The sequence below is a fragment of the Trichosurus vulpecula genome, chromosome 2 (assembly GCF_011100635.1).
Source record: "Trichosurus vulpecula isolate mTriVul1 chromosome 2, mTriVul1.pri, whole genome shotgun sequence".
NCBI classification, from domain to species: domain Eukaryota; kingdom Metazoa; phylum Chordata; class Mammalia; order Diprotodontia; family Phalangeridae; genus Trichosurus; species Trichosurus vulpecula.
Genome location: NC_050574.1, coordinates 395,715,217 through 395,739,261, shown reverse-complemented (window position 1 = coordinate 395,739,261; position 24,045 = coordinate 395,715,217). Strand labels below are relative to the sequence as shown.

The 24,045-nt window shown below is 37.5% G+C and overlaps 1 protein-coding gene across 4 annotated transcripts in view; it reads left to right on the top strand.

The window, feature by feature from the left end:
* PPP2R3B (protein phosphatase 2 regulatory subunit B''beta) overlaps positions 1 to 24,045 on the top strand; it is a 127,527-nt gene that overhangs the window by 73,130 nt on the left and 30,352 nt on the right. For all 4 annotated transcript variants that reach the window (XM_036745429.1, XM_036745431.1, XM_036745427.1 and 1 more), the window contains exons 9-10: positions 23,457 to 23,546; positions 23,691 to 23,866. In XM_036745429.1, the coding sequence (XP_036601324.1) occupies positions 23,457 to 23,546; positions 23,691 to 23,866 (266 nt within the window). The remainder of the gene's footprint in view (positions 1 to 23,456; positions 23,547 to 23,690; positions 23,867 to 24,045) is intronic.

The following is a 24,045-nucleotide window of genomic DNA, read 5'->3' as shown; positions in this document are numbered from 1 at the left end:
TCTAATGTATGATGTGACAGATTGGCTTAAACCCAATTTCTGTCCAAACTGCTTTCCCAGCAGTTTTTATTGAATACTAAGTCCTTATCCCAGTAGTTGGCATCCTTGGGTTTATTGAACAATGTGCTACTATGTTCCATTGTTTCTATGTCTTAGGGCCTAATCTTTTCCAGTGATCAATTTTTCTGTCTTTTAACCAATACCAAATAGTTTTGAAGATTGTTGCTTTATAGTATAGTTTGAGATCCGATACTGCTAGATTCTCTTCTCATTTTTTCCATTATTTCCCTGTGGATTCCTGTCCTTTTCTTTTTCCCAGTGAATTCTGTTATCTTTCCTTCTACAAAGTAATCTTTTGGTAATTTGGCATGGTACTGAATCTCAAATTAATCTAGGTTATATTATAATTTTTATTATATTTTAAGGGTCCAGTGATAGGTAGCTAATATCTCTTGTGGGCCCCATCTTTCTCACAGCAGTAAATGGTTCAGGTTTGAGACTGGAAAAAAAATGTAGATGTTCATAGACCATCTTGCAGCTAACAAAAACATGTACTTAGGGGTACCATAGAAAGTATATTTAACAAGGATATGTAATTGATTCGGTGGAGTGCAACTCTCTTGCGTCTGTATTTACTGTTTTTGTTTGCTGGTCAGAAATATATGTCAGGCCTAAGAACCCAGTTGCTACTCCTAGGCTACTCACCCCCTTATCATTAGAAAGTAAGACACTGCCCAACAATTAACTCCTTTGTCTCTCAACCTTTCCATGAGGAGTTGTCTTGAGCTTTGGGTAATATACTGACAGCAATGTAGAGGAACTTTATCAGTTCTAGATTAAACTAAGTGAGGAGCTATGACGGTCCTGCCCAAGCTACTGCCCATGCAGTGCCTCTTGTTCTGGGGCTCACATTGCTATGTGTTCTGCTGCTGCTGAGGCCTGAAGCACTACCAGTGCTTCTGCCTCTGACAGTAGCAATACTTCCTACTTTCCTACCTGTTGTTGCTACAGCCAGAACTGCTACCTGTTCGGCTCCTCTGGGGCTCCTATTGGTACCCAATTCCATTGGGACTAATAGCACTACACACTGTTGATTGGGTCCATTTTCCTGACTATTTCCATTGGGGCCTAAGATGCTACTTTCTCTGTCAGTGCCTGTGGGTTCTACTGTTGTCCTTTTGTGCTAGGCCTAGAGATATCTCCCTTTTGCCAAGATCTGAGTGCTACTCCTTTGTGCTGCAGTTAGGTACTAACATTACAGGGATATCCATCTCAGTATTCCTGTTCACCCCCATATGCTTGGGGAGACACAAAACAGAAGAGGTAGAACATGTGCTGTAGCTGCCATGTGGGAAAAGTTATTTCTATGAGTGAGGAGGAGAGCACATGGGGTCTGTGGACTATTCTTCTGGGAGCCCTCACCCAGTTTTTACTTTTTCCAGTCATAAAAAGCATTTTAGTTCAGTTTCAGAGCAGAAGTGGACATTGACTATCGTTTTGAATTGAGACAGCCCTTCTGTCCTCAGCCAATAAATTAGCATGCATTTGTCAAATTTATCCACATCCCAGAGAATAGAAAGGTCTCGAGGGTGCTGGGGCAGTATAAACACTGTCCTTTCAAGTAATTTTCCCCCCAAACTCTCTCCTCTTCCAAATTTACCACACCTTTTTGGTCTCTCAGGTTTGTAACCTTTAGCTTTATCCTTGATTCTTCCCTCTTACTCTGATCATTTACCAGATCCTGTCATTTCTTTTTCCATAAAATCTTAAACCTTTCTACTCATGTAACTTCCACCATACTTCAGGTCCTTATTACTTAAATTATTACAGTGGCCTAATTAGTCTCCCTGCTTTAAGTTCTGCCCCCTCCTGTCAGTCCTCCACACAGATGCCAAAATAATTTTCTGTGAAGAACAGGCATGATGACATCACTTCTCTACTTAATAAGCTATATGCTTTCTTATTGCCTCCAGAATAAAATGTAAACTCCTCTATTTTGCTTTTAAAGAACTTAATTTGACCCAGGCCCATCTTTCTAGATTCATTGTACATTATTCTCATTCATGAAACTCTGCAATCCAGACAAACAAGGCCACTCTCTTTACCTGACATAGTTTCCATCTTCATGCCATTGTACTAGCTACCCAAAATGCATTTGTCTCCTTACCTCTATCTTATAGAATCTCTCTCTTCCTTCAAGGCACAGTGCAAGTCCCATCTTCTACATGAAACCTGTCCTCATCTCTCGACCCTTCTCCCACCCTTCCCCCCAACTTCTGGTGCCCTTGCTCCCAAATGACTATATTTATTTGTATTTGTTCTCTTTATCTTTATTCTCTCTATATTTATACGTGTACTTGTTCTCTTCCCCATTCAAATATAAGCTCTTTGTGAGGAGTCATTATTTCATTCTTTTTCTTTATGTCCACAGTGCCAAGCAGAGTTCCTAGAACTTAATAAATACTTTTTAATGTGTAACAATATGATGCTCAATAAATACTCGTATATTCATAAATATCATATAAAAAGTCCCAAGTGGTTAATTCAGATATTATTCTTAAACAGTATCCAAATTCCATTCTTTAGAAGGCCATGCCCTAGCTGGTGCAACTAGAAGTTACTATCACCCCAAATATAAAAGTTGCACCAATTTAGCATATGACTCTTTACAATGTTTATCACATTTCGGTCATTCTGAGACCCACAGTCTCTAATCTCCAAATGCTCACAAAGAATTCACTCTGTGATCTCCCATCACAATATGTAGCAGATACAATTAAAAGTCTTGCCAGAGACATTGATGCCACAGAGTGCAGAACTTCTGTATCAGTACCTGTGATCACTTGAGGCTTCCCTGTCACCTTTCCCCAACTTCATTGAGATCAATCCAATCTAATCCTGGCCATTAAGAGAAAATGTTATGGGCCAGACCTGCCTCAAACCAGTTCAGTGTTGTAGGTTTTGTACTGAAACAAAATGAGATACATATAGACAATCTGGCAGTTAACAAAAATGGGTTTACTTTATAACAAGGAAGGGATATTCAGCACAAATATATCATTGGTTCAGACAAGCATAGCTTCGCTGCCTTCCCATTTGCCTTAGATGTGCCGTAGTCAGAAGTATGTGTTAGGCCTAAGGACTCTTTTGTACTGAGGAACACAAGATTCTGTGTCAGTAGTGTAAGCCAAAGTTTCCTGAACAGTTAAGTCTCAAGGGTAGTTTCACTGCCTTTTAAGTAAAAAAACTAACCTAGCAAGTGGGGGGTAATGTTACTAATATGGCAGTATCTTTACAATTATTTAGGTCTATTTCTTTAAAAGCATTTTTTAGTTATAATCATATGGTTCCTCTTTGTGTCTTATTAGCTGGCCTTTCAGATTGGTAGGTTTTTTTTTTTTTGGTTTGGGTTTTTTTTTTCCATTCTGTAATTATATTGAATGAAATTTTTTTCTCTATCTCTTCCTATTGAGTTTTATTAATGCTATTAGGTTGGATTTATCCTGCTAATTAATGAAATTATCAAACGTTTCAGATAATTTTTAGTTGTCTCTCTAGAGTTCTCTAAACCATATCATCTCTAGAAAATGATTCTACTTCATTTATTTTCTAAATTTAATTTTCTTGTCTTACTGTTATAGCTGGCATTTCTACAGCTTTATCAAATAATAGTGGTGACAGTACCCCCTTGCTTTACCTCTGTTCTTATTAGATAAACCTCTAATATTTCTTCATTGTAGTTAATGTTAGTTATTGAGTTTTTACACAGATACTCTTTATCACATTAAATAATAGTCCATTCGTTCCTATCATTTTTAATGTTTTTGAATTTTTTCTTTATCTATTGAGATAATCATGAGATTTTTCTATTTTTATCATCAATATTGCCTATTATGTTTATAACCTTCCTAATATTAAACTAGTTCTGCATTCCTAGTATAAATACAATATGTTGTAGTATATATCTTTTTAATATGTTGTTGCAACTCCTTCAATATTTTTACATCAGTGTTCATTCGAGATACTGGTAGTTTTCTTCCTCAAATTTCTCTCTCCCTAGTTTTAGCATCAAGATCATATTTGTTTCATCAAAGGAAATTGTCAGAATCCTTTTTCCATTTTTGCAAATGATTTATTTAATATTGGAATTAATTGTTTTTTGACTTTTTAATAAAAGTAATTTGTAAATATGTCTGGTCCTTGTGGTTTTTTTTTTCCTTTGTGAGTTCCTTTATGTCTTACTCTTTTTCTGAGATTGAGTCCTTAAAGTTCTTTCTTTCTTTTCTACTTATTTGGCTATTTTGTGTTTTTGTAATATTCATCCATTTCATTTAAGTCTGTTTCGTTGATATGTTTGGGGGGAAATAGTTTATTTTATTAGTCCATACCCTCCAGAAAAAGTTTCTAGTTTTATTTATCATTTTGGTTTTTTATTTTCAGTTTTCTTTATCTCCTCTTTGATTTTCAGAATTCCTATCTTTCTGCTTCGTTGGTTTTTCTAATTTTTTTTCTAATTTTAGTTGTATTCCCAAGTCGTAGATTTGTTTTTTCTCTCTTAGTGATTAGTGTTTAGATTTTTTTCAAAAATACTGAATGGTTTTGACAATAACTGCTTTGTAGTCTACTTTGAGATCTAGTACTGCTAGGCCTCTTTCCTTCACATTTTTTTTTTCACTTGATAATTCAGTTACTACCTGGAGGCAGCATGTGGTTCAGTGGATAATGTGCTGAGCCTGGAGTCAGAAAGAAGTGAATTAAAATTCAGTCTCAGACACTTATTAGTGATGTGATCCAGGCAAGTCACCTAAACTCTGCTTTCCTCTGCCAATGGGATAATGATAGCACGTATCTCATAAGGTTTTTGTAGAGATCACATGAGATAAAATTTTGGGGGGAAATACTTAGAATAGTGCCTACCATGTAGTAGGCACTATATAAATGCTTCTCTCTCTCCCTTTTTGAGACTTTGCTCTTACATGCTATTGGACAAAGCTGCAGAAAATCACAAAACCGGGCAGACAAGATACACTACAAATTTATGGTATATAATCTCCACTGGCCCTCACTGTAGCAAGGCAGTCCTTTCAAATGTCCTTAATTGACTATCTTACCCATTAAGAGACTTTTCCAACCTTGTTACCCCTCAGACCTCCCACTCCCTCTCTGCCACCAACCTCTCAGCTGAGAACTTTGCCTCATACTTTACCAAAAAAGTTAAGTCCATTCTCTGAGAACTTCCTCTTGTCCTGTCCACTTCTCCTCAGCATACTCTGTCAGAATCTAGCTGCCATTATATCAATTTTCACATGAAGAGTACCCTTGCCAAGGCAAACCCCACTACATGCACAGATGGTCCTACTTCATCCTGTCTTCTTCAACATTCTATCATCCCCACTCTCTGAATTCATTCCTTTTCTTTTGGCTGCTTCCCTGCTGCCTAAATATGTGACTGTCTCTCCCATCCTCAAAAAACTCTCACTTAATTCATCCATACTCCCTAACTTTTCTCCTGTATCTCTCCTTTTGTGGCTAAGCCGTTAATAATGCCATTTACAATTGATGCCTCCACTTCCTTTCTTCCCACTCTTAACTCTGTGGCTTCTGACTGCATCATTCAACCAAAACTGCTTTGTCCAAAGTTATTAATGGCCTCTTAATTGCTAAATCCAGTGGCCTTTTCTCAACCTTTATCCTTCACCTCTTTGCAGCTTTGACACTATTATCCCTTTCTCCTGGACACTCTAGGTTTTCCTTACACTTTTCTTTCCTACCTATGTGACTACTCCTTAGGCTCTTTTTCTGGATCTTCATCCATGCCAATGTCTACTATCCTTGGGTGTTCCACAAGGCTCAGTCCTGAACCATCTTTTTTTCTCCCTTTATACTATTTCACCTGATGATCCAGTCAGCTCCGAAGAATTCAGTTATTTCTACACAAATGACCATGAGATCTGCTTGTCCAGCTGCACTCTCTTTCCTGCTCTCCAGTCTCACATCTCCAACTGCCTATTAGACGTCTTTACTTGGATGTCTCATAAACATTTTAACGTGTTTAAAACTGGATTATCTTTCCTATTAAACCTTCCCCCCTTTCTAACTTCCCTCTTATCATCAGAAGTAACACTGTCCTCCCTGTCACACCCAGACTCACTGTATATTGTCCTTGACTCCTTACCTTTGCTCACCATTGCTACCCCCCCATCTAATTTATTACTAATCCCATTGATGCTATCTTTGTAACATCCTTCACATGTGTCCCCTGCTCTCCTCTGATACTACCATCCACCCTGTTGCGGGCTCTTGTCACCTCACACCTTAACTCATGCAAAAGCCTGCTTTTTGATCCCCTGCCTCAAATTTCTCCCTCTACCAGTACTGCTGTCAAAGCACGAATCCGACCACGGCTCCATCACCTCTAAAATATAAAATACTAAGCTGTGGGGCAGAGCCAGGGTGGTGGCTGGAAGGCAGGGACCTGTGTGAGCTCCCGCCCAGGTCCCTCCAAACACCTATGAAAAATGGCTCTGAACAAATTCTAGAACTGCAGAACCCACGAAATAGCAGAGGGAAGCAGGACTTCAGCCCAGGACAGCCTGGATGGTGGTGGGGTAAGGTCTATCGCATGGGGCTGGGGAGCGGAGCGGAGCCCAGCTTGGGCTGCGTGGACCAACCAGACCAGGAGCCAGGCAGAACAGGCCCTAGTGCCCTGAATCAGTGAGCTGTGGCAGTTACCAGACTTCTCAACCCACAAACACCAAAGACAGCAGAGAAGGTTAGTGGGAAAAACTGCTGGGACAGAGTGAAAGGGGTTCGCAGTTTGGCCACCTCCCCAGGGACAGCGGAGGAGGTGCAGCTACAGAACTACAGCTGTAGTTGCTTCTGGCCCCAGGCCCACCTGGTGGGAGGAAATAAGTGGTGGATCTAAGTGGGAATGCAGAGCCAGCTTAGATCTGAGTCTGGTTCTGTTTGGTGGTTCTTGGGGGAGGAGGAGCGCTGGTGTGGCAGAGCTTGCTGTATAGCTCTCAAAACAACAGCGCAGCCCCTCAAGCTTGGGACAAAGTACTCTCTACAAGCAGTCATACCCCAACGAAAAACTCAAGGGTCAAGTAAGTTGGCTAGGAACATGGCCAGGCAGCGAAAACAGACTCAGATTCAGACTCAGACTTTGGAATTTTTCTTTGGCGACAAGGAAGACTAAAACATACAGCCAGAAGAAGACAACAAAGTCAAAGAGCCTACATCAAAAGCCTCCAAGAAAAACATGAACTGGTCTCAGGCCATGGAAGAGCTCAAAAAGGATTGGGAAAAGCAAGTTAGAGAAGTAGGGGAAAAATTGGGAAGAGAAATGAGAGTGATGCGAGAAAACCATGAAAAACAAGTCAAGGACTGGTTAAAGGAGACCCAAAAATAATACTGAAGAAAATAATACCTTAAAAAATAGACTAAATCAAATGGCAAAAGAGCTCCAAAAAGCCAATGAGGAGAAGAATTCCTTGAAAGGCAGAATTAGCCAAATGGAAAAGGAGGTCCAAAAGACCACTGAAGAAAATACTACCTTAAAAATTAGATTGGAGCAAGTGGAAGCTAGTGACTTGATGAGAAATCAAGATGTTATAAAACAGAATCAAAGGAATGAAAAAATGGAAGACAATGTGAAACATCTCATTGGACAAAGCACTGACCTGGAGAATAGATCCAGGAGAGAGAATTTTTAAATTATTGGACTACCTGAAAGCCCTGATCAAAAAAAGAGCCTAGATATCATCTTTCAAGAAATTATCAAGGAGAACTGCCTTCATATTCTAGAGCCAGAAGGTAAAATAGAAATTGAGAGAATCCACAGATCGCCTCCTCAAAAAGATCCCAAAAAGAAAACTCCCAGGAATATTGTTGCCAAATTCCAGAGCTTCCAGATCAAGAAGAAAATACTGCAAGCAGCCAGAAAGAAACAATTTGAGTATTGTGGAAACACAGTCAGGATAACACAAGATCTAGCAGCTTCTACATTAAGGGATTGAAGGGCTTGGAATATGATATTCCTGAGGTCAATGGAGCTAGGATTAAAACCAAGAATCACCTACCCAGCAAAACTGAGCATCATGCTCCAAGGCAAAATATGGATTTTCAATAAAATAGAGGACTTTCAAGCTTTCTCAGTGAAAAGACCAGAGCTGAATAGAAAATTTGACTTTTAAACACAAGAATCAAGAGAAGCATGAAAAGGTAAACAAGAAAGAGAAATCACAGGGGACTTACTAAAGTTGAACTGTTTTGTTTACATTCCTACATGGAAAGATGATGTCCATAATTCATGAGACCTCAGTATTAGGGCAGCTGAAGGGAATATACATATTACATATACAGCTGAAGGGAATATACATATTACAGAGGGCATAGGGTGAGTTGAATATGAAAGGATAATTTTTTAAAAAATCAAATTAAGGGATGAGAAAGGAATATATTGAGAGAGGGAGAAAGGGAGAGAGAGAATGGGGTAAATTATCTTACATAAAAGTGGCAAGAGAAAGCAGTTCTGTAGGAAGGGAAGAGGGGGCAGGTGAGGGGGAATGAGTGAATCTTGCTCTCATTGGATTTGACCTGAGGAGGGAATAACATACACACTCAATTGGGTATCTTACCCCACTGGAAAGAAAGAGGAAGGAGATAAAAAAGGGGTGACTCCCAATAGAAGGGAGGGCAGATAGAGGGAGGAGGTAGTCAAAAACAAACACTTTTGAGAAGGGACAGGGTCAAGGGAGAAAATTGAATGAAGGGGGATAGGATAGGAAGGAGCAAAATATAGTTAGTCTTTCACAACATGAGTATTGTGGAAGAGTTTTCCATAATGATACGCATGTGGCCTATGTGGAATTACTTGCCTTCTTAGGGAGAGTGGGTGGGGAGGGGAGAGGGGAGAGAATTTGGAACTCATAGTTTTAAAAACAGATGTTCAAAAAAAAAGTTTTGCATGCAACTAGGCAATAAGATATATAGGCAATCGGGCATGGAAATCTGTCTTTCCCTACAAGAAAGTAAGGGAAAAGGGAATGGGGGGGAGTGGGGTGACAGAAAGGAGGGCTGACTGGGGAACGGGGCAACCAGAATATATGCCATCTTGGAGTCGGGGGAGGGTAGAAATTGGGAGAAAATTTGTAATTCAAAGTCTTGTGAAAATCAATGCTGAAAACTGAAAATAATTAATTAATTTTAAAAATAATAAAATATAAAATATTCTCTTTAGTATTCACACTGTCCCAGTCCTACCTTTCCAATCTTCTTAAACCTTACTCCCGATGTCATACTGTGGGAACCAGTGATATTTGCCTTCTTACTATCAAGCGTCCTTACATAAGATACTCCATTTCTTGACTCCAAGCCTTTTTACTGACTGTCTCCCATGCCTGGAATTCTCTTCTCTTTAAATCCACCTTCTGGCTTCCCTGGCTTCTTTAAGGTCCCCCCTAAAATCCCATCCCAATACAAGAAGCCTTTCCTGATCTGCTTTAATTCTAGCACCTTCGTTCTGTTGCTTATCTCCAATTTATTATGTATATGTATTATTTGTACATAGTTGTTTGCTTGTTGTCTCTCCCATTAGACTGTGAGCTTCTTGAAATCAGGAAGTCTCTTTTACCTTTCTTTATGTCCCCAGCCTGGCACGATACATGCTTTAAAAAAATGCTTATTGACTGACTGATATTTTGGACCTTTGGTTCTTTCAGATCACTTTCATCATTTTTTTTCTCTAGCTCTATAAAGGAGCCCTTTGTGAGTTTGATTGGTATGGCACTAAATAGGTATATTCGTTTAGATAATATTTTTTAATTACATTGGATCATTGCAGCATGGCAGTTAATATCTCCAATTATTTATCTCTGTTTCTGTAAAGAACACTTTATAGTTATATTCATATATTTCCTGTGTATCTTGGAAAGAGAACTCCTAAATATTTCATACATTCTCTTATTTTGAATTAAATTTTTCTTCTTGCTGTATTTGGTTGTAAATATACAGAATATATTTACTTGGGTTTCTTATATCCCACATAAAAAAGAAATCCATATCATTAATGAACACATGGAAGACATATGAAAATACATGTGACGTGCAGTACTTGTGGATCTTCTGCCCCTTGTAAAGAAGTGGATTTGGATTGCCTTCTCATATCTTTTCCTTGGAGCCATGCTTGTTCTTTATAATTTTGTAGCATTTACTCTGTGTGTGTGTGTCTGTGTTTTTGTGACTGCTCTTTCTCTTTACCTTGTCGTCATGGTGCATATTGTTTTCTTGGCTCTCTTCACACTGCATCACATTCATCATTTCGTGAATGATAATATTCTATTAAATTCATGTACCCTGGGGCAGTTAGGTGGCACAGTGAGTAGAGCACTGGCCCTGGAGTCAGGAGGACCTCAGTTCAAATCTGGCCTCAGGCACTTGACACACTTACTAGCTGTGTGACCTTGAGCAAGTCACTTAACCCCAATTGCCCTGCCTACCCCTGTCCAAAAAAAAAAAATTCACATACCCCATGTTTAGCCGTACTCTAATTCATGGCCATCTACTTTATTTCCATTTCCTTGCTATCACAGAAAGTGCTGTGTTAAATATTTTTGGAATATGTGGGATTTTCTTCCTTTCAATGGCCTCTTTGGGGTATAAGCCCCAGTAATGGAATCTCTGGATCAAAAGTTAGTCAGTAAACATTTGTTAAGCAACTACTGTGTGCCTGGCACTATGCTAAGTGCTGGTATAGACCCTGCTCTTGGGGAGCTCACAGTCTAATGGGGGAGACAACACACAAACAAGCTATGTACAGGATAAATAGGAAATAATTCATTTGGGGAACATGTTAGAATTAAGAGAGAGCAAGAAAAACTTCCAGTAGAATGTGGAATTTTAGCTGGGACCTGAAGGAAACAAAAATGATGAGGATAGCATTTCAGGCATGAGGAATAGCCCATGAAGGTGATCAAATTGGGAGATTGGGGTATCTTGTTTAAGGAACATTGAAAGGGGTGTGGACATTTTAGGCACTTTATTTGCATAATTTTACCTTGTATGAATTCATAGATACACCAACAATGTACCAGCATGACTATCTTCCCACAACTTCCCGCCCTGCTCCCAGCATTGACTATTGCCATCTTTTGTAATTTTTGCCAGTTTTCAGAGTGTGAGGGTCATTTTGATTTTAATATCTCATTATTAGTGATTTGGAACATTCTTTCGTGTGTTTGTTAATAATTTGTAATTCTTTTAAGAACTGTTTCTATGTGTTGTATCCATGCACATATATGTATATAACACACATGTGTGTGTATTTATATGTTTACTTATTTACATACACATATACATTTCTGTAAATTGTTTATATATCTTAGATACCAAACTCTTTCAGATTAATTCTTATTGAATGTTTGATTAAATTCCTTTGCAAATCCATCTGTTCCTCAGCTTTTTTCTTTTGGGAATTCATTTAAGTTCAACTCCTATTTCTGAGATTGAGTTTAATGAAAGCCTTTATTTCTTATTCTTTTCATGTAGATCTTCTGTATTTTTGTTGACATTCATCCATCTTATATATTGATTTTGTTGAACTGTATAGAAGCAAAATAATTTTCTCCATTTTCTCTTCATTTGTTGTAATTTTTTTTTTTCATTTTTGGTCCTGACAATTTAATCTCCCTCCTTTTTGAAATTCTGTTAGCTAATAGTTAATCTAGTTTGTTGTTGTAGAGGTTTTTAACCAACAAAAATATCTCCTAGTTTTATTTATCATTGGTTTCTGGATTTTGGTTTTATTAATGTCTTCTTTGATTTTCATAATTTTTATTTTTGTGTTTTCAGGTTTTGTGTTATAATTTTTTAAATTGAATGTTATATTCATTGATCTATTATTTGTTTTTGTGAGTGTTTGGAGATACAAATTTTCCCTTAAGGGCTACTTTGGCTCTATCCCAAAAGTTTTATGTTATCTAATTTCCTTTCACAAAATTAAGTACTGTTTCTAAGATTTCTTCTTTGACCCAATAATTCTTAAGTATTAGTCTTCACTTATTGGGATGCAGACAAATATGTTTCTACACCAAAATCTACATACGTATGTGTTCAGTACTCCTTTGTACAGCTCAAATAAAAGTTCATTGTTCATTCTCCCTCCTCACTTCATGATTATATTCTCTTCTTAAAACTATGGTGGGTGGGGGGCGAGGAATCTGCAGCCTCAAGGCCACATATGGCCTTCTAGATCGTCAAATGCAGCCCTTTGACTGAATCCGAACCTCACAGAACAAATCCCTTAATAAAAGGATTTGTTCTCTAAACCTTGGATTCAGCCAAAAGGACCTAGAAGGCCACATGTGGCCATCAGTTTCCCCACCTCTGCCCTAGCTTTATGTTTCTCTTAACTTTTCTTTTGTGACCCTTAATGATAATGAAATTCTGAAGGAACATTTGTCTCTTCTCTCCCTGTTCATAAACATTTCATTATCATATAACACCCTCTAGTTGCTCAAATTTATTTATCTTTCTGGTTATCTCTTCACTTCTGCATTTGCAGCTCTTGTCTTTTCATCAGGATACCTTGTCATTTCTGCTTAATTCAGGTCTCTTCATCTGAAGTGCTTGAAAGTCCCTGTTGTATCAAAGGTCCATTTTTTCCCTTCATAAGATTATAAGCCTTTTTGAAAATTGCATTCCACTATTGTGCCATAAGAAATGGGGATGATACGGACTTCGTAACAACCTGGAAAAACGTACACGACATAATGCTGAGTGAGAGGAGCAGAGCCAGGAGAACATTGTACACAACCACAGATATATGGATTCCGTGAGGACCAACCCTGACATACTTCGTTCTTCTCAGCAACGTAAGGTGCAAGGACAACTCCAGGGGACTCACGATGGAGAATGCTATCTTCATCCAGAGAAAGAACTGTGAAGTTTGAATGCAGATTGAGGCGCACTTCATGCTCGCCTTTTTTCTTCTCGTTTGTTTTTGTTTTTGGGTTTGTTTTTTTTTTTTTTGGTTCTGTCTCTTCTTTCTCATGATTCATTTCATTGGTCATAATTCTTCTCCACAACTTGACTAGTGTATAAATTAATGCAAAGTTATACATGGTAGTTATATGAGATTCCATGCCATCTTGGGGAGGGAGGGGAGAAAATCTGGATCTCAAAATTATGTAGTGTGTGTTGTAAACTAAAAATTAAAAAAAAAATTTCCCAGAAAATTTCATTCCAAGATTTTTCTCCCCTTTATAGTAATTGCAGAAAAGTCTTGCATAAGCATAGCTCCATGGTAATTGGCACTTTTTTTTTCCTGTCTGTAGCTTTTTTTTTTTTTTAGAAGTTCTGGATTTTAACTGTGATGTTTTCATTTTGGAGTTTCTTCCAGGAAACGATTGGTAGATTCTTTCGCTTTTCATATTACTCTCTGATTTTAATAGATTGAGGCAGTTTTACTTTATGATTTCTTAAATAAGGTATCCAGATTTTTTATTTGGTCATAGCTTTCAGGAACTCTGATGATTGTTAAACTCTTTCTTCCTGACTTGTTTTCCTGGCCAGTTGCTTTTTTTTAATTAAGATTTTTTATTTTTAGTTGACAGCACTCAGTTCCGCATGATTTTGAGTTCCAGATTTTCTTTCCCTCCTCCACAAGATGGTGTGAAATCCAATATATCTTCTACATATAACTTCGCATTAAGTGAGAAAGAAAAAACAAAACCAAAAAAACAGAAACAAAAGAAAAAAGAGAGAGCAAATAGTTTGCCTCAATCTGCATTCAGACTCCATAGTTCTTTCTCTGGATGTAGATAGCTGTCTTCATCATGAGTCCTTTAGAGTTGTCTTTAAACCTTGTATTGCTGAGAAGAGCCAAGTCTATCAAGGTTGGTCATCATCACAGAATCAGTATAGCTGTGGTTGTGTATAATGTTCTCCTGGTTCCACTCTGCTCACTCAGCATTTATATCATGTAGGTTTTTCCAGGTTATTATGAAGTCTGTATCTTCCCCATTTCTTATAGTACATTACATTCATATACCACAACTTGTTCAGCCATTCCCCAATTGATGGGCATACCCGTGATTTCCAATTCTTTGTTACCACAAAAAGAGCCCCTACTAATATTTTTGTACATGTGGGTCCCTTTCCCACTTGTGTGATCTCTTTGGGATACAGCCCTAGAAGAAGTATCATTGGGTCAAAAGGTATGCACATTTTTATAGCCCTTGGGGCATAGTTCCAAATTGCTCTCCAGAATGGCTGGATCAGCTTACAACTCCACCACCAATGTAACAGTATTCCAATTTTCCCACAATCTCTCCAGCATTTATCATTTTCCTGTTTTGTCATGTTAGCCAATCTGACAGGAAAGATGTGGTAGCCAATCAGTAGTGATTTAGAGCATTTTTTCATATGCCTGTAGATATTTTTAATTTGTTCCTCTGAAAACTGCCTGTTCATATTCTTTGACCATTTCTCAATTGGAGAATGACTTGTATTCCTATAAATTTGGCTCAGTTCCCTGTATATTTTAGGGATGAAGCCTTTATCAGAGACATTAGTTGTAAAGATTTTCTCCCAATTTTCTGCTTCCCTCCTAATCTTTGTTGCATTGGCTGTGTTTATACAAAACATTTCGATTTAACAGTTCAACTTTATCCATTCAACTTTATCCAACTGTTATCCATTTTGTATTTTATAATGCTGTCTATCTCTTATTGGGTCATGAATTCTTTCCTTTCCCATAAATCTGATAGGTAAACTATTCCTTGCTCTCCCAAATTGCTTATAGTATCAGCCTTTATTCCTAAATTATGAACCCATTTTGACTTTTGGTATATGGTGTAAGATATTGGTCTATGCCCAGTTTGTGCCCTAACATTTTCCAGTTTTCCCAGCAGTTTTTGTGAAATAGTGAATTCTTAGCCCAGAAGCTAGATTCTTTGGATTTATCAAAGAGTAGATTGCTATAGTCCTTGACTACTGTGTCTTGTGTACCTAACCTATTCCACTGATCCACCACTCTGTTTCTTAGCCAGTACCAAATAGTTTTGATGACTGCTGCTTTATAGTACAGTTTAATATCTGGTATGACTAGGCCACCTTCCCTAGCATTTCTTTTCATTAATTCCCTAGATATTCTGGACCTCTTGTTCTTCCAGATGAATTTTGTTATTATTTTATCCAGCTCTGTAAAAAAAATTTTTGGTAGTTCAATTGGTATGAATAAATAAATTAATTTAGGTAAAATTGTCATTTTTCATTATATTAGCTTGGCCTAAACTCAAGTAACTGATATTTTTCCATTTATTTAGATCTGACTTTATTTGTGTGAAAAACATTTCGTAATTATGTTTTTATAGGCCCTGGGTTCATCTTGGCAGGTAGACTCCCAAATATTTTATAGTGTCTACAGTAACTTTGAATGGAATTTCTCTTTCTATCTCTTGCTGTTGGGCTTTGTTAGTAATGTATAGGAATGCCAAGGATTTATGTGGGTTTATTTTATATGCTGCAACTTTGCTGAAGTTGTGTATTATTTCAAGTAGTTTTTTACTTGATTTCTAAGTAAATCATCATATCGTCTGCAAAAAGTGATAATTTAGTTTCTTCTTTGCCTATTCTAATTCCTTCAATTTCTTTTTCTTCTCTTATTGCTACAGCTAACATTTCTAGTACCAAATTGAATAATAGGGAGGATAATGGACATCCTCGTTTCACCCTTGATCTTATTTGGGAATGCATCTAGTTACAAATAATGCTTGTTGATGGTTTTAGGTAGATGCTATTTATAATTTTAAGGAAGGCTCTGTTTATTCCTATGCTTTGTAGTGTTTTTAATAGGAATGGGTGTTGTATTTTGTCAAAGGCTTTTTTCTGCATCTTTTGAAATGATCATATGGTTTCTGCTAGCTTTGTTGTTGATATGTTCAATTATGCTAATAGTTTTCCTAATATTGAACCAGCCTTGCATTCCTGGAATAAATCCTACCTGGTCGTAGTGTAGTATTATCCTGATAAGTTGTTGCAATCTTTTTGCTAAAATTTTATTTAAAATTTTTACATCAATATTCATTAGGGAAATTGGTCTATAATTTTCTTTCCCTGTTTCAACACTTCCTGGTTTAGATATTAGTACCATATTTGTGTCATAAAAAGAATTTGGTAGGACTCTTTCTTCACCTGTTTTCCCAAACACTCTATAAAGTATAGGAATTATTCTTTAAATATCTTATAGAATTCACATGTAAAACCATCTGTCCCTGGAGATTTTTTCCTAGGGAGTTCATTGATGACTTGCTCAATTTCATTTTCTGAGATGGGGTTATTTAGGTATTGTGCTTCCTCTTCTGTTAACCTGGGCAACTTATATTTTTGTAAATATTCATCCATTTCCAACTAAGGCTGTCAAATTTATGTGCATACAGTTGGGCAAAATAATTCCTAATTATTGTTTTAATTTCCTTTTCATTGGAGGTGAATTCACCCTTTTCATTTTTGATACTGGTAATTTGGTTTTCTTCTTTTTTAAATCAAATCAACCAAAGGTTTATCAATTTTATTTTTTTTCATAAAACCAGCTCTTGGTTTTATTTATTAATTTAATAGTTTTCTTCATTTCAATTTTATTAATCTCTCCTTTGATTTTCAGTATTTCTAATTTGGTATTTAATTAGGGATTTTCAATTTGTTCTTTTTCTAGCTTTTTCAGTTGCATGCCCAATTCATTGATCTCCTTTTTCTCTATTTTATTCATGTAAGCATTTAGAGATATAAAACTTCACTTAAGAACTGCTTTTCCGGCATCCCATAAGTTTTGGTATGTTGTCTCATTATTGTCATTCTCTTGAATGAAGTTATTAATTGTTTCCATGATTTGTTCCTTGTTCTACTCATTCTTTAGAATTAGATGATTTAGTTTCCACTTAATTTTTAGTTTATTTTTCCATGGTCCTTTTTCACAAATAATTTTTATTGCATCATGATCTGAAAAGGATGCTTTGACTCCTTCTGCCTTTCTGCACTGGACTGTGAGGTTTTTATGCCCTAGTACATGGTCAGTTTTTGAGAATGTGCTACGTACTGCTGAGAAAAAAGTATATTCCTTTTTATCCCCATTCAGTTTTCTCCAGAGGTCTATCGTATCTGCCTTTTCTAAAATTCTGTTCACTTCTTTTACTTCTTTCTTGTTTATTTTGAGGTTAGACTTATCAAGTTCAGAGAAGGGGAGGTTGAGGTCCCCCACTATTGTAGTTTTGCTGTCTATTTCTTCCTGTAACTCCCTTAACTTCTCCTCTAAGAATTAGTATGCTATACCACTTGATGCATATATATTAAACAACAATATTACTTCATTGTTTATGGTTCCTTTTAGCAGGATATAGTGTCCTTTTTTATCTCTTTTAATTAGATCTATCTTTGCTTTTGCTTTTTCTGAGATTAGGATTGCTACCCCTTTTTTTTTTTTTACCTTTAGCTGAAGCACAATATATTCTACTCCTGCCTTTTACCTTTACCCTGTGTGTATCCCTCTGTTTCAAATATGTTTCTTGTAAACAGCATATTGTAGGATTATGGTTTTTAATCCATTCTGCTATCCACTTCTGTTTTATGAGAGAGTTTCTCCCATTCACATTCAAAGTTATGATTACTATCTGTGTCTTTTTCTCCATTCTATTTCTCCCCTGTTTATGCTTTTATTTCTCCCTTCTTCCTTCCACTCCTCAACAGAGTTTTCCATTTGACCACCATCTTCCTCAGTTCACCTTCCCTCTTGATTCCCCTCTCTTATCTTACCTTTTTCCCCTTGCTACTTCTTCCCTCCCTTTTGACTACCCAGCTTCCTTTTCTTCCCCCTTTCCCCTTCTATTGCATGTAGGACAAGTTTGATTTCTATACTTATCAGGCTATGTTATTCCCTTCTTGAACCAAATCTGATGAGAGTAAAGCTCACATACTGCTCTTCTCCCTTCCTTCTTTTCTTCTACTATAATATGTTTTTGTGCCTCTTCATGTGATATAATTTACCCTTTTCTACTACCTCCTCATCTCTTCTCCCAGAACCATCCCTTTATATTTCTTAATTATATTTTTTATCATCATATCGGTTATTTTTATACCGACACCCACAGTCTATGTATATCCCTTTCAGTTGTCATAACTGTACTATTCTCAAGGCTGACATATGTATAAGACATATATAAAACAAAATAATCCTATATAGGGATGTAACTGATTTCCCTTTTTGATTGACTAGGGATTTTTTCCCCCATTTACCTTTTCATGTCTCTCCTGAGTTTCATATTTGAAGATCAGATTTTCTATTTAGCTCTGACCTTTTCATCAGGAAGGTCTGGTATTCCCTTATTTCATTGAATGTCCATCTCCTTGCCTGTAAAATTATGCTCAGTTTTGCTGGGTAGTTGGTCCTTGGTTATCCCAAGCTCATTTGCCTTTTCGAATATCATATTCCAATTTCTCCTGTCATTTAATGTAGAAGCTGAAATATCCTGCGTGATCCTGACTGTAGTTCCATGATATTTGAATTGTTTCTTTCTAGCTGCTTGCAGCATTTTCTCCTTGACCTGGTAGTTCTGGAATTTGGCTATAATATTTCTTGGAGTTTTCAATTTGGGATCTCTTTCAGGGGTGATCGGTGGATTCTTTGGATGATGATTTTACCCTCTGGTTCTAGAACCTCAGGGAAGTTTTCTTCAAGGATTTCTTGGAAGATAACTGTCCAGGCTCTTTTTTTTCATCATGGCTTTCCAGTAGACCAATAATTCTTAGATTGTCTCTCCTGGCTCAGTTTTCCAGGTCAGTTGTTTTTCCAATCAGATATTTCATGTTTTCTTCTATTTTTTCATTCTTTAGATTTTGTTTGACTGATTCTTGATGTCTCATAGAGTTATTAGCTTCTACTTGCCAAATTCTAATTTTTAATGTATTGTTTTCTTCCTTTAGCTTCTTTATCTCCTTTTCCATTTGGTTGATTTTACTTTTCAATGAGATATTTTCTCCATTTATATTCTGATTCTCCTTAACCATTTTGCTGATTTTACTTTTTAAAAATTTGTTTTCCTCATTGAATTTTTTTTCCATTTTTTTCCATTTTTTCTTTTACCTACCTAATTTGGTTTCTAAAGTCCTCCTTGAGTTCTTCCTGGAGTGCTTTTTGGTCTGGAGGCGAGTTCACATTACCTTTTGAGGTTTCAGATATGGGTATCATGTCCATGCCGTCCTCTTCTGAATTGGTATTTTGATCTTCCCTGTCTCCATAATAGGAATCAATGGTCTTTGAAAGCTTCTTAGTGTTTTTTTTCATGGTGTTTTTTTTTCTTCTTGTTCCTAAAGTGGATCTCTGCTTCTGGGGCTCAGGGGGCTCTGTCCCAAGTTTCTTGTGTTGGGATCTAGCTTTATTTGTTATGACCTCTGCTTTTGTGAGGTGTCGGGGAGAGGTGGTCCAGCTATTGGGAGTCTCCTCTTCTCCAGGACTGCTCTATAGCATGGGTTGTCTCAGCTTTTCTCTGTGCTGGTGTCTGCCACTTCCCCTGGCTGTGCAAAGCCAAGTCTAGGGTCCTGGCATTGACGTTAGTTAGCTCCACCCACTGGGGCTCAGTTACTCTCATTGTTCTGCTGAGGTGAGGGCTGGTGGGACACCTCTCTTCCTGCACTAGTCTCCTTCCACCACCACAGGAAGGGCCTTCTCCCCAACTTCTCTCACTACTGAAGCCCCACTTCTGGATCCTCTGTTTCTCCCGAGATTTATTCTCTGGGTTTATTTAAGGGAGGGATGAGAGCCATTTTACCTGGCCATCATGGCTCCTGGAAGGTCAAGAAGGCAAGTTTCAAACCTTTAGGCTCTGGATTGGAGGCCTCCAGGCTAGCTGCTCCTACAGCCACAGGCTCTGCGCTGGTGTGTCCCATATCTCCAACAGACTCCTGTCCTGGGCTGAGAAGCCTGACGCTCGATCTTGGTCCTAGCCGGTACTTCCACCCTGGGCCTGTTCCTGCTCCGGCGTTTTGCTCACCCAGTGACATCCCAGACCAGCACACTGGCTGGAATCCTCTGCTGTTCCCAGGGTTGGTTTGATCTGGTGCCCTCGCACATGCCCGGTGCTCCTGCCCCTCTCAGTCTACTAGTAGCTTCTGACTCTCTCAAATCTGCTCAGATTCACTTTTTTGCCTCTACCAACTTCTAGCTGGTTTACCCAACTTTGATCTAGCTTCCCTAGGACAGCTCCCCACCCTTTCCTCACTTCCATGGGCTTTCACATTTACCTATACTTGTGTTGTGTTCCATGGTAAGATCCCTCTACTTGCCTCTGCCAGCTTGTGGCCATCTTTTTTGTTCAGTTCTTGATGAAAGCATTTTCTTCTGATTCTTTTTAGTTTTTTAGGTATTTTTGTGGTTTTTTAAAAATTACATCCTTGGTTTATTCAGGATTTTTTTCAAATATTCACTGAGGCTTATGTGGATGAGCTATTAGTCACTATCTTACCTGGAAATCTCCATTATGGATTATCTTTCAAATGCACAAAATCTACATTTTAAAATGGAAGTTATCAGTTTTCTATCTAAATTCAGTTTGACATTTATTAACTGTCTTTTGTATGTAAGGTACCAGGAATATAAAAATAAAAAACTGCGCTACCACTATCCTTGAGCAAATGTGTATAATATAAGGTAGAACATGATAAGGGAAAATAGAGATCCAGGTAAATGTTCCAGGTCATTTTGAAAAGAAAAAGAATGCTTCGAGTTGTTGATTAAGGCAAGCTTTAGGAAGAGTTAGCACTTGACGGAAGAGAATAATTCAGATAGGCAAAGATGAAACCAGTGATATGACCTGCAGGGCTGCATTAAGTAGAAGATAGGACAGGGATAGAGGAAAAGCCAGCATTTCAAATCTGTGAACGGGTATAATGTGAAATTAACTGGGAAGGTACATTGGAGTCACATTATAGAAGGTCTTAAATAGCATGTGGGAGAGTTTGCATTTTATGCTAAAGGTTACATATCACATAACCTCTGTTTGCCTTAATCCATTAGAGAAGGAAATGGCAAACCACTCGAATATTATTTGCTAAGAAAGCTCCATGGACAGTATTGGTGTGCAGTGGTCCATAGGGTCACAAAGAATTGGACATGATTGAATGTCTGGACAACAACAACAACAATCTGCGCATTAGCAGGATTATTTTGGCAGCTATGTGGAGAATGTATTGGAGAAAAGTACTGGAGGCAATTAAAATATTCAAGGTTGGATATAATGAAGGACTAGTATAGCTTTGTGAATGGATAGAAAGGGACATGTGGAAAAAATGTTGCGGAGGTAGAATTAGTAGAACTTGACCATTGATTGGATGTGAAAAGGGAAGGGGGGAAGAGTAAAAAATGAAGAGAGTTTCATTTGTGATTGAGGAGGATAATGGTGTGTGTAATTCATGAGACCTTTCTCAGTATTAGGGGAGTTGAAGGGAATATGGACAGGGCACAGGATGAGTTGAATATGAAGGGATGATATCTAAAAATTGAAATAAATTTAAGGGGTGAGAGAGGAATATATTGAGAGAAGGAAAAGGGAGAGATAGAATGGGGTAAATTATCTCACATAAAGCTGGCAAGAAAAAGCAGTTCTGTTGGAAGGGAAGAGGGGGTAGGTGAGGGGGGAAGGAGTGAATCTTACTCTCATCAGATTCAACTTGTGGGGGAATAACATACACACTCAATTGGGTATCTTACCCCACAGGAAAGTAGGGGGGAAGGAGATAAGAGAGGGGGATGAAAGAAAGGAGGGCAGATAGGGGGAGGAGGTAATCAAAAGCAAACACTTTTGAAAAGGGACAGGGTCAAGGAAGAAAATTGAATAAAGGGGGATAGGATAGGATGGAAGGAAATATAGTTAGCCTTTCACAATATGAGCATTGTGGAAGTGTTTTACATAATGATACATGTGTGGCCTATGTTGATGTGTTCGCCTTCTTAGGGAGGAGGGGTGGGAAGGGAAGAGGGGAGAGAATTTGGAACTCAAAGTTTTAAAGCAGATGCTTAAAAAAAAGTTGTTTTTTTGCATACAGCTAGGAAACAAGATATATGGGGAATGGGGCATAGAAATCTATCCTGCCCTACAATAAAGTAAGGGGAAAGGAGATGGGCGGGGGGGAGTGGGGTGAAAGAAGGGCGGGCTGACTGGGGAATGAGGCAATCAGAATATATGCCATCTTGGAATGGGGGGAGAGGGTAGGAATGGGGAGAAAATTTGTAACTCAAAATCTTGTGGAAATCAATGTTGAAAACTAAAATACTAAATAAAAATGAAAAAATAAAAAAAAATAAATGGTAATGCCATTAACAGTAACAAGGCAGTTATAAAGAGGGCCAAGTTTTGAGACTAAGATGGTCAGTTCAGTTTGGGACATCCAGGTCCAGATTTCTAGAAGGCAGTTGAAAATGTAGGACTCAAACTTGGAGACAAAATTGGTACTGGGTGTACAAATTAGTTTTTCATCTGCATTGTGTTGAGTGTGGGGTAGGAAAAGAAGGTAGCAGGGGAGAGAAATATTTAGAAAAATATCAGGAAAGAATAAAAATGTCTTGTTCTTTCTAGTAATGATGCAGTGTTTTGTGTATTTGTGCTCACTTAATTTTTCAGTTAAAAAAAAACGATAGAACAAAGCTTGAATGTTTTGCATTATTATTTCAAAGGGGCCCAGCGGGATCAGTGGCTATAGGGCATAAGCAAATGAAAATAGGAACCAAGAACTAAAGGAAAGGGCAAAAGTAGGTCAGCAGGGACAGAAAAAGGGACAAATTTTTAGAGAAAAATGGCCCTTTCTGGTTTAAGTTCTCCTTTGGTAAATAACTTGGATAAAAATTTAAAAGGAAATAAATCCAGTCAACCAAGTATCCTGAACTTAGGTTTTTATTGCTTTACTTCCATCACTTCATCTTGTGGTTTGCCACTTCAAAGATATACAAAACTGTGTATTATCAGAGCCAACATATATAAAAAATAGCAGTGTAGCTTAAATTGGGAGTGTTAAATCACAAGACTCTTAGGATGTGTTTGTGTGGGGAGAGGGGAAATACACACACACACAGAGACACACACACAGTATAATTGTATGTGGGACTATGTAAATCAGTCAAAAACTGAAGCACTGAAACCCAACATAGTCAGCTAATATGGAAGAGAAATGAAAGAAATAAGGTAGTTCTTACCTTAGCACACTTTGCAAAGTTTGAGAGTATGGCATGTAATTAGGAATCAACTAGAATTTGTCATTTACCCAGGTTTTACGGTTGTATCTTTAGGAGTTTTGTAAAATATAGAATAACAATAATGGGACTAATTAACCATTTTAGCTGATGCTATTTGAAATGTTAGGTGTTTTTTCTTACATTTTATTATCTTTTTCTTGATTATTTCACTGAATTAAAGGGGCAGAAAAGTACAGAAAGAAGGAAAAATAAGCTATGCTGATTTTGTCTGGTTTTTGATATCTGAAGAAGACAAAAAAACTCCAACCAGGTATCTTCTTTTTATTTTGTGACATATTTAAAAGACATATTCAATATGATTTGTTTTGTGGGTAATTGATAGCCATTTGGTTTGCTTTTTATAGTGTTCGAGGACCACCAGGTTTTTTTGCCATTAACATATCTATAATTTCAGCATTGAATATTGGTTCCGCTGCATGGATCTTGATGGAGATGGAGCACTATCAATGTATGAGCTGGAGTATTTCTATGAGGAACAGTGCCAAAAACTGGATAACATGGCTATTGAGCCTCTACCATTTGAAGATTGTCTTTGTCAGATGTTAGATCTTGTGAAACCACAATGTGAAGGTAATGCTGTCTTCCTGTATACATCCCATTAATTTCAGAGTTGTCGCATCCTTTGTTTGGTAGGTATCGACTAGGGCAATACCTTCGTATTGCCAGAAAGCTAATAAATTGATGGCTTATCCATAAGCATTTTAGATAAAGATTCAAATAAGAACTCCAGCTAAAATAAGTTGTATAAT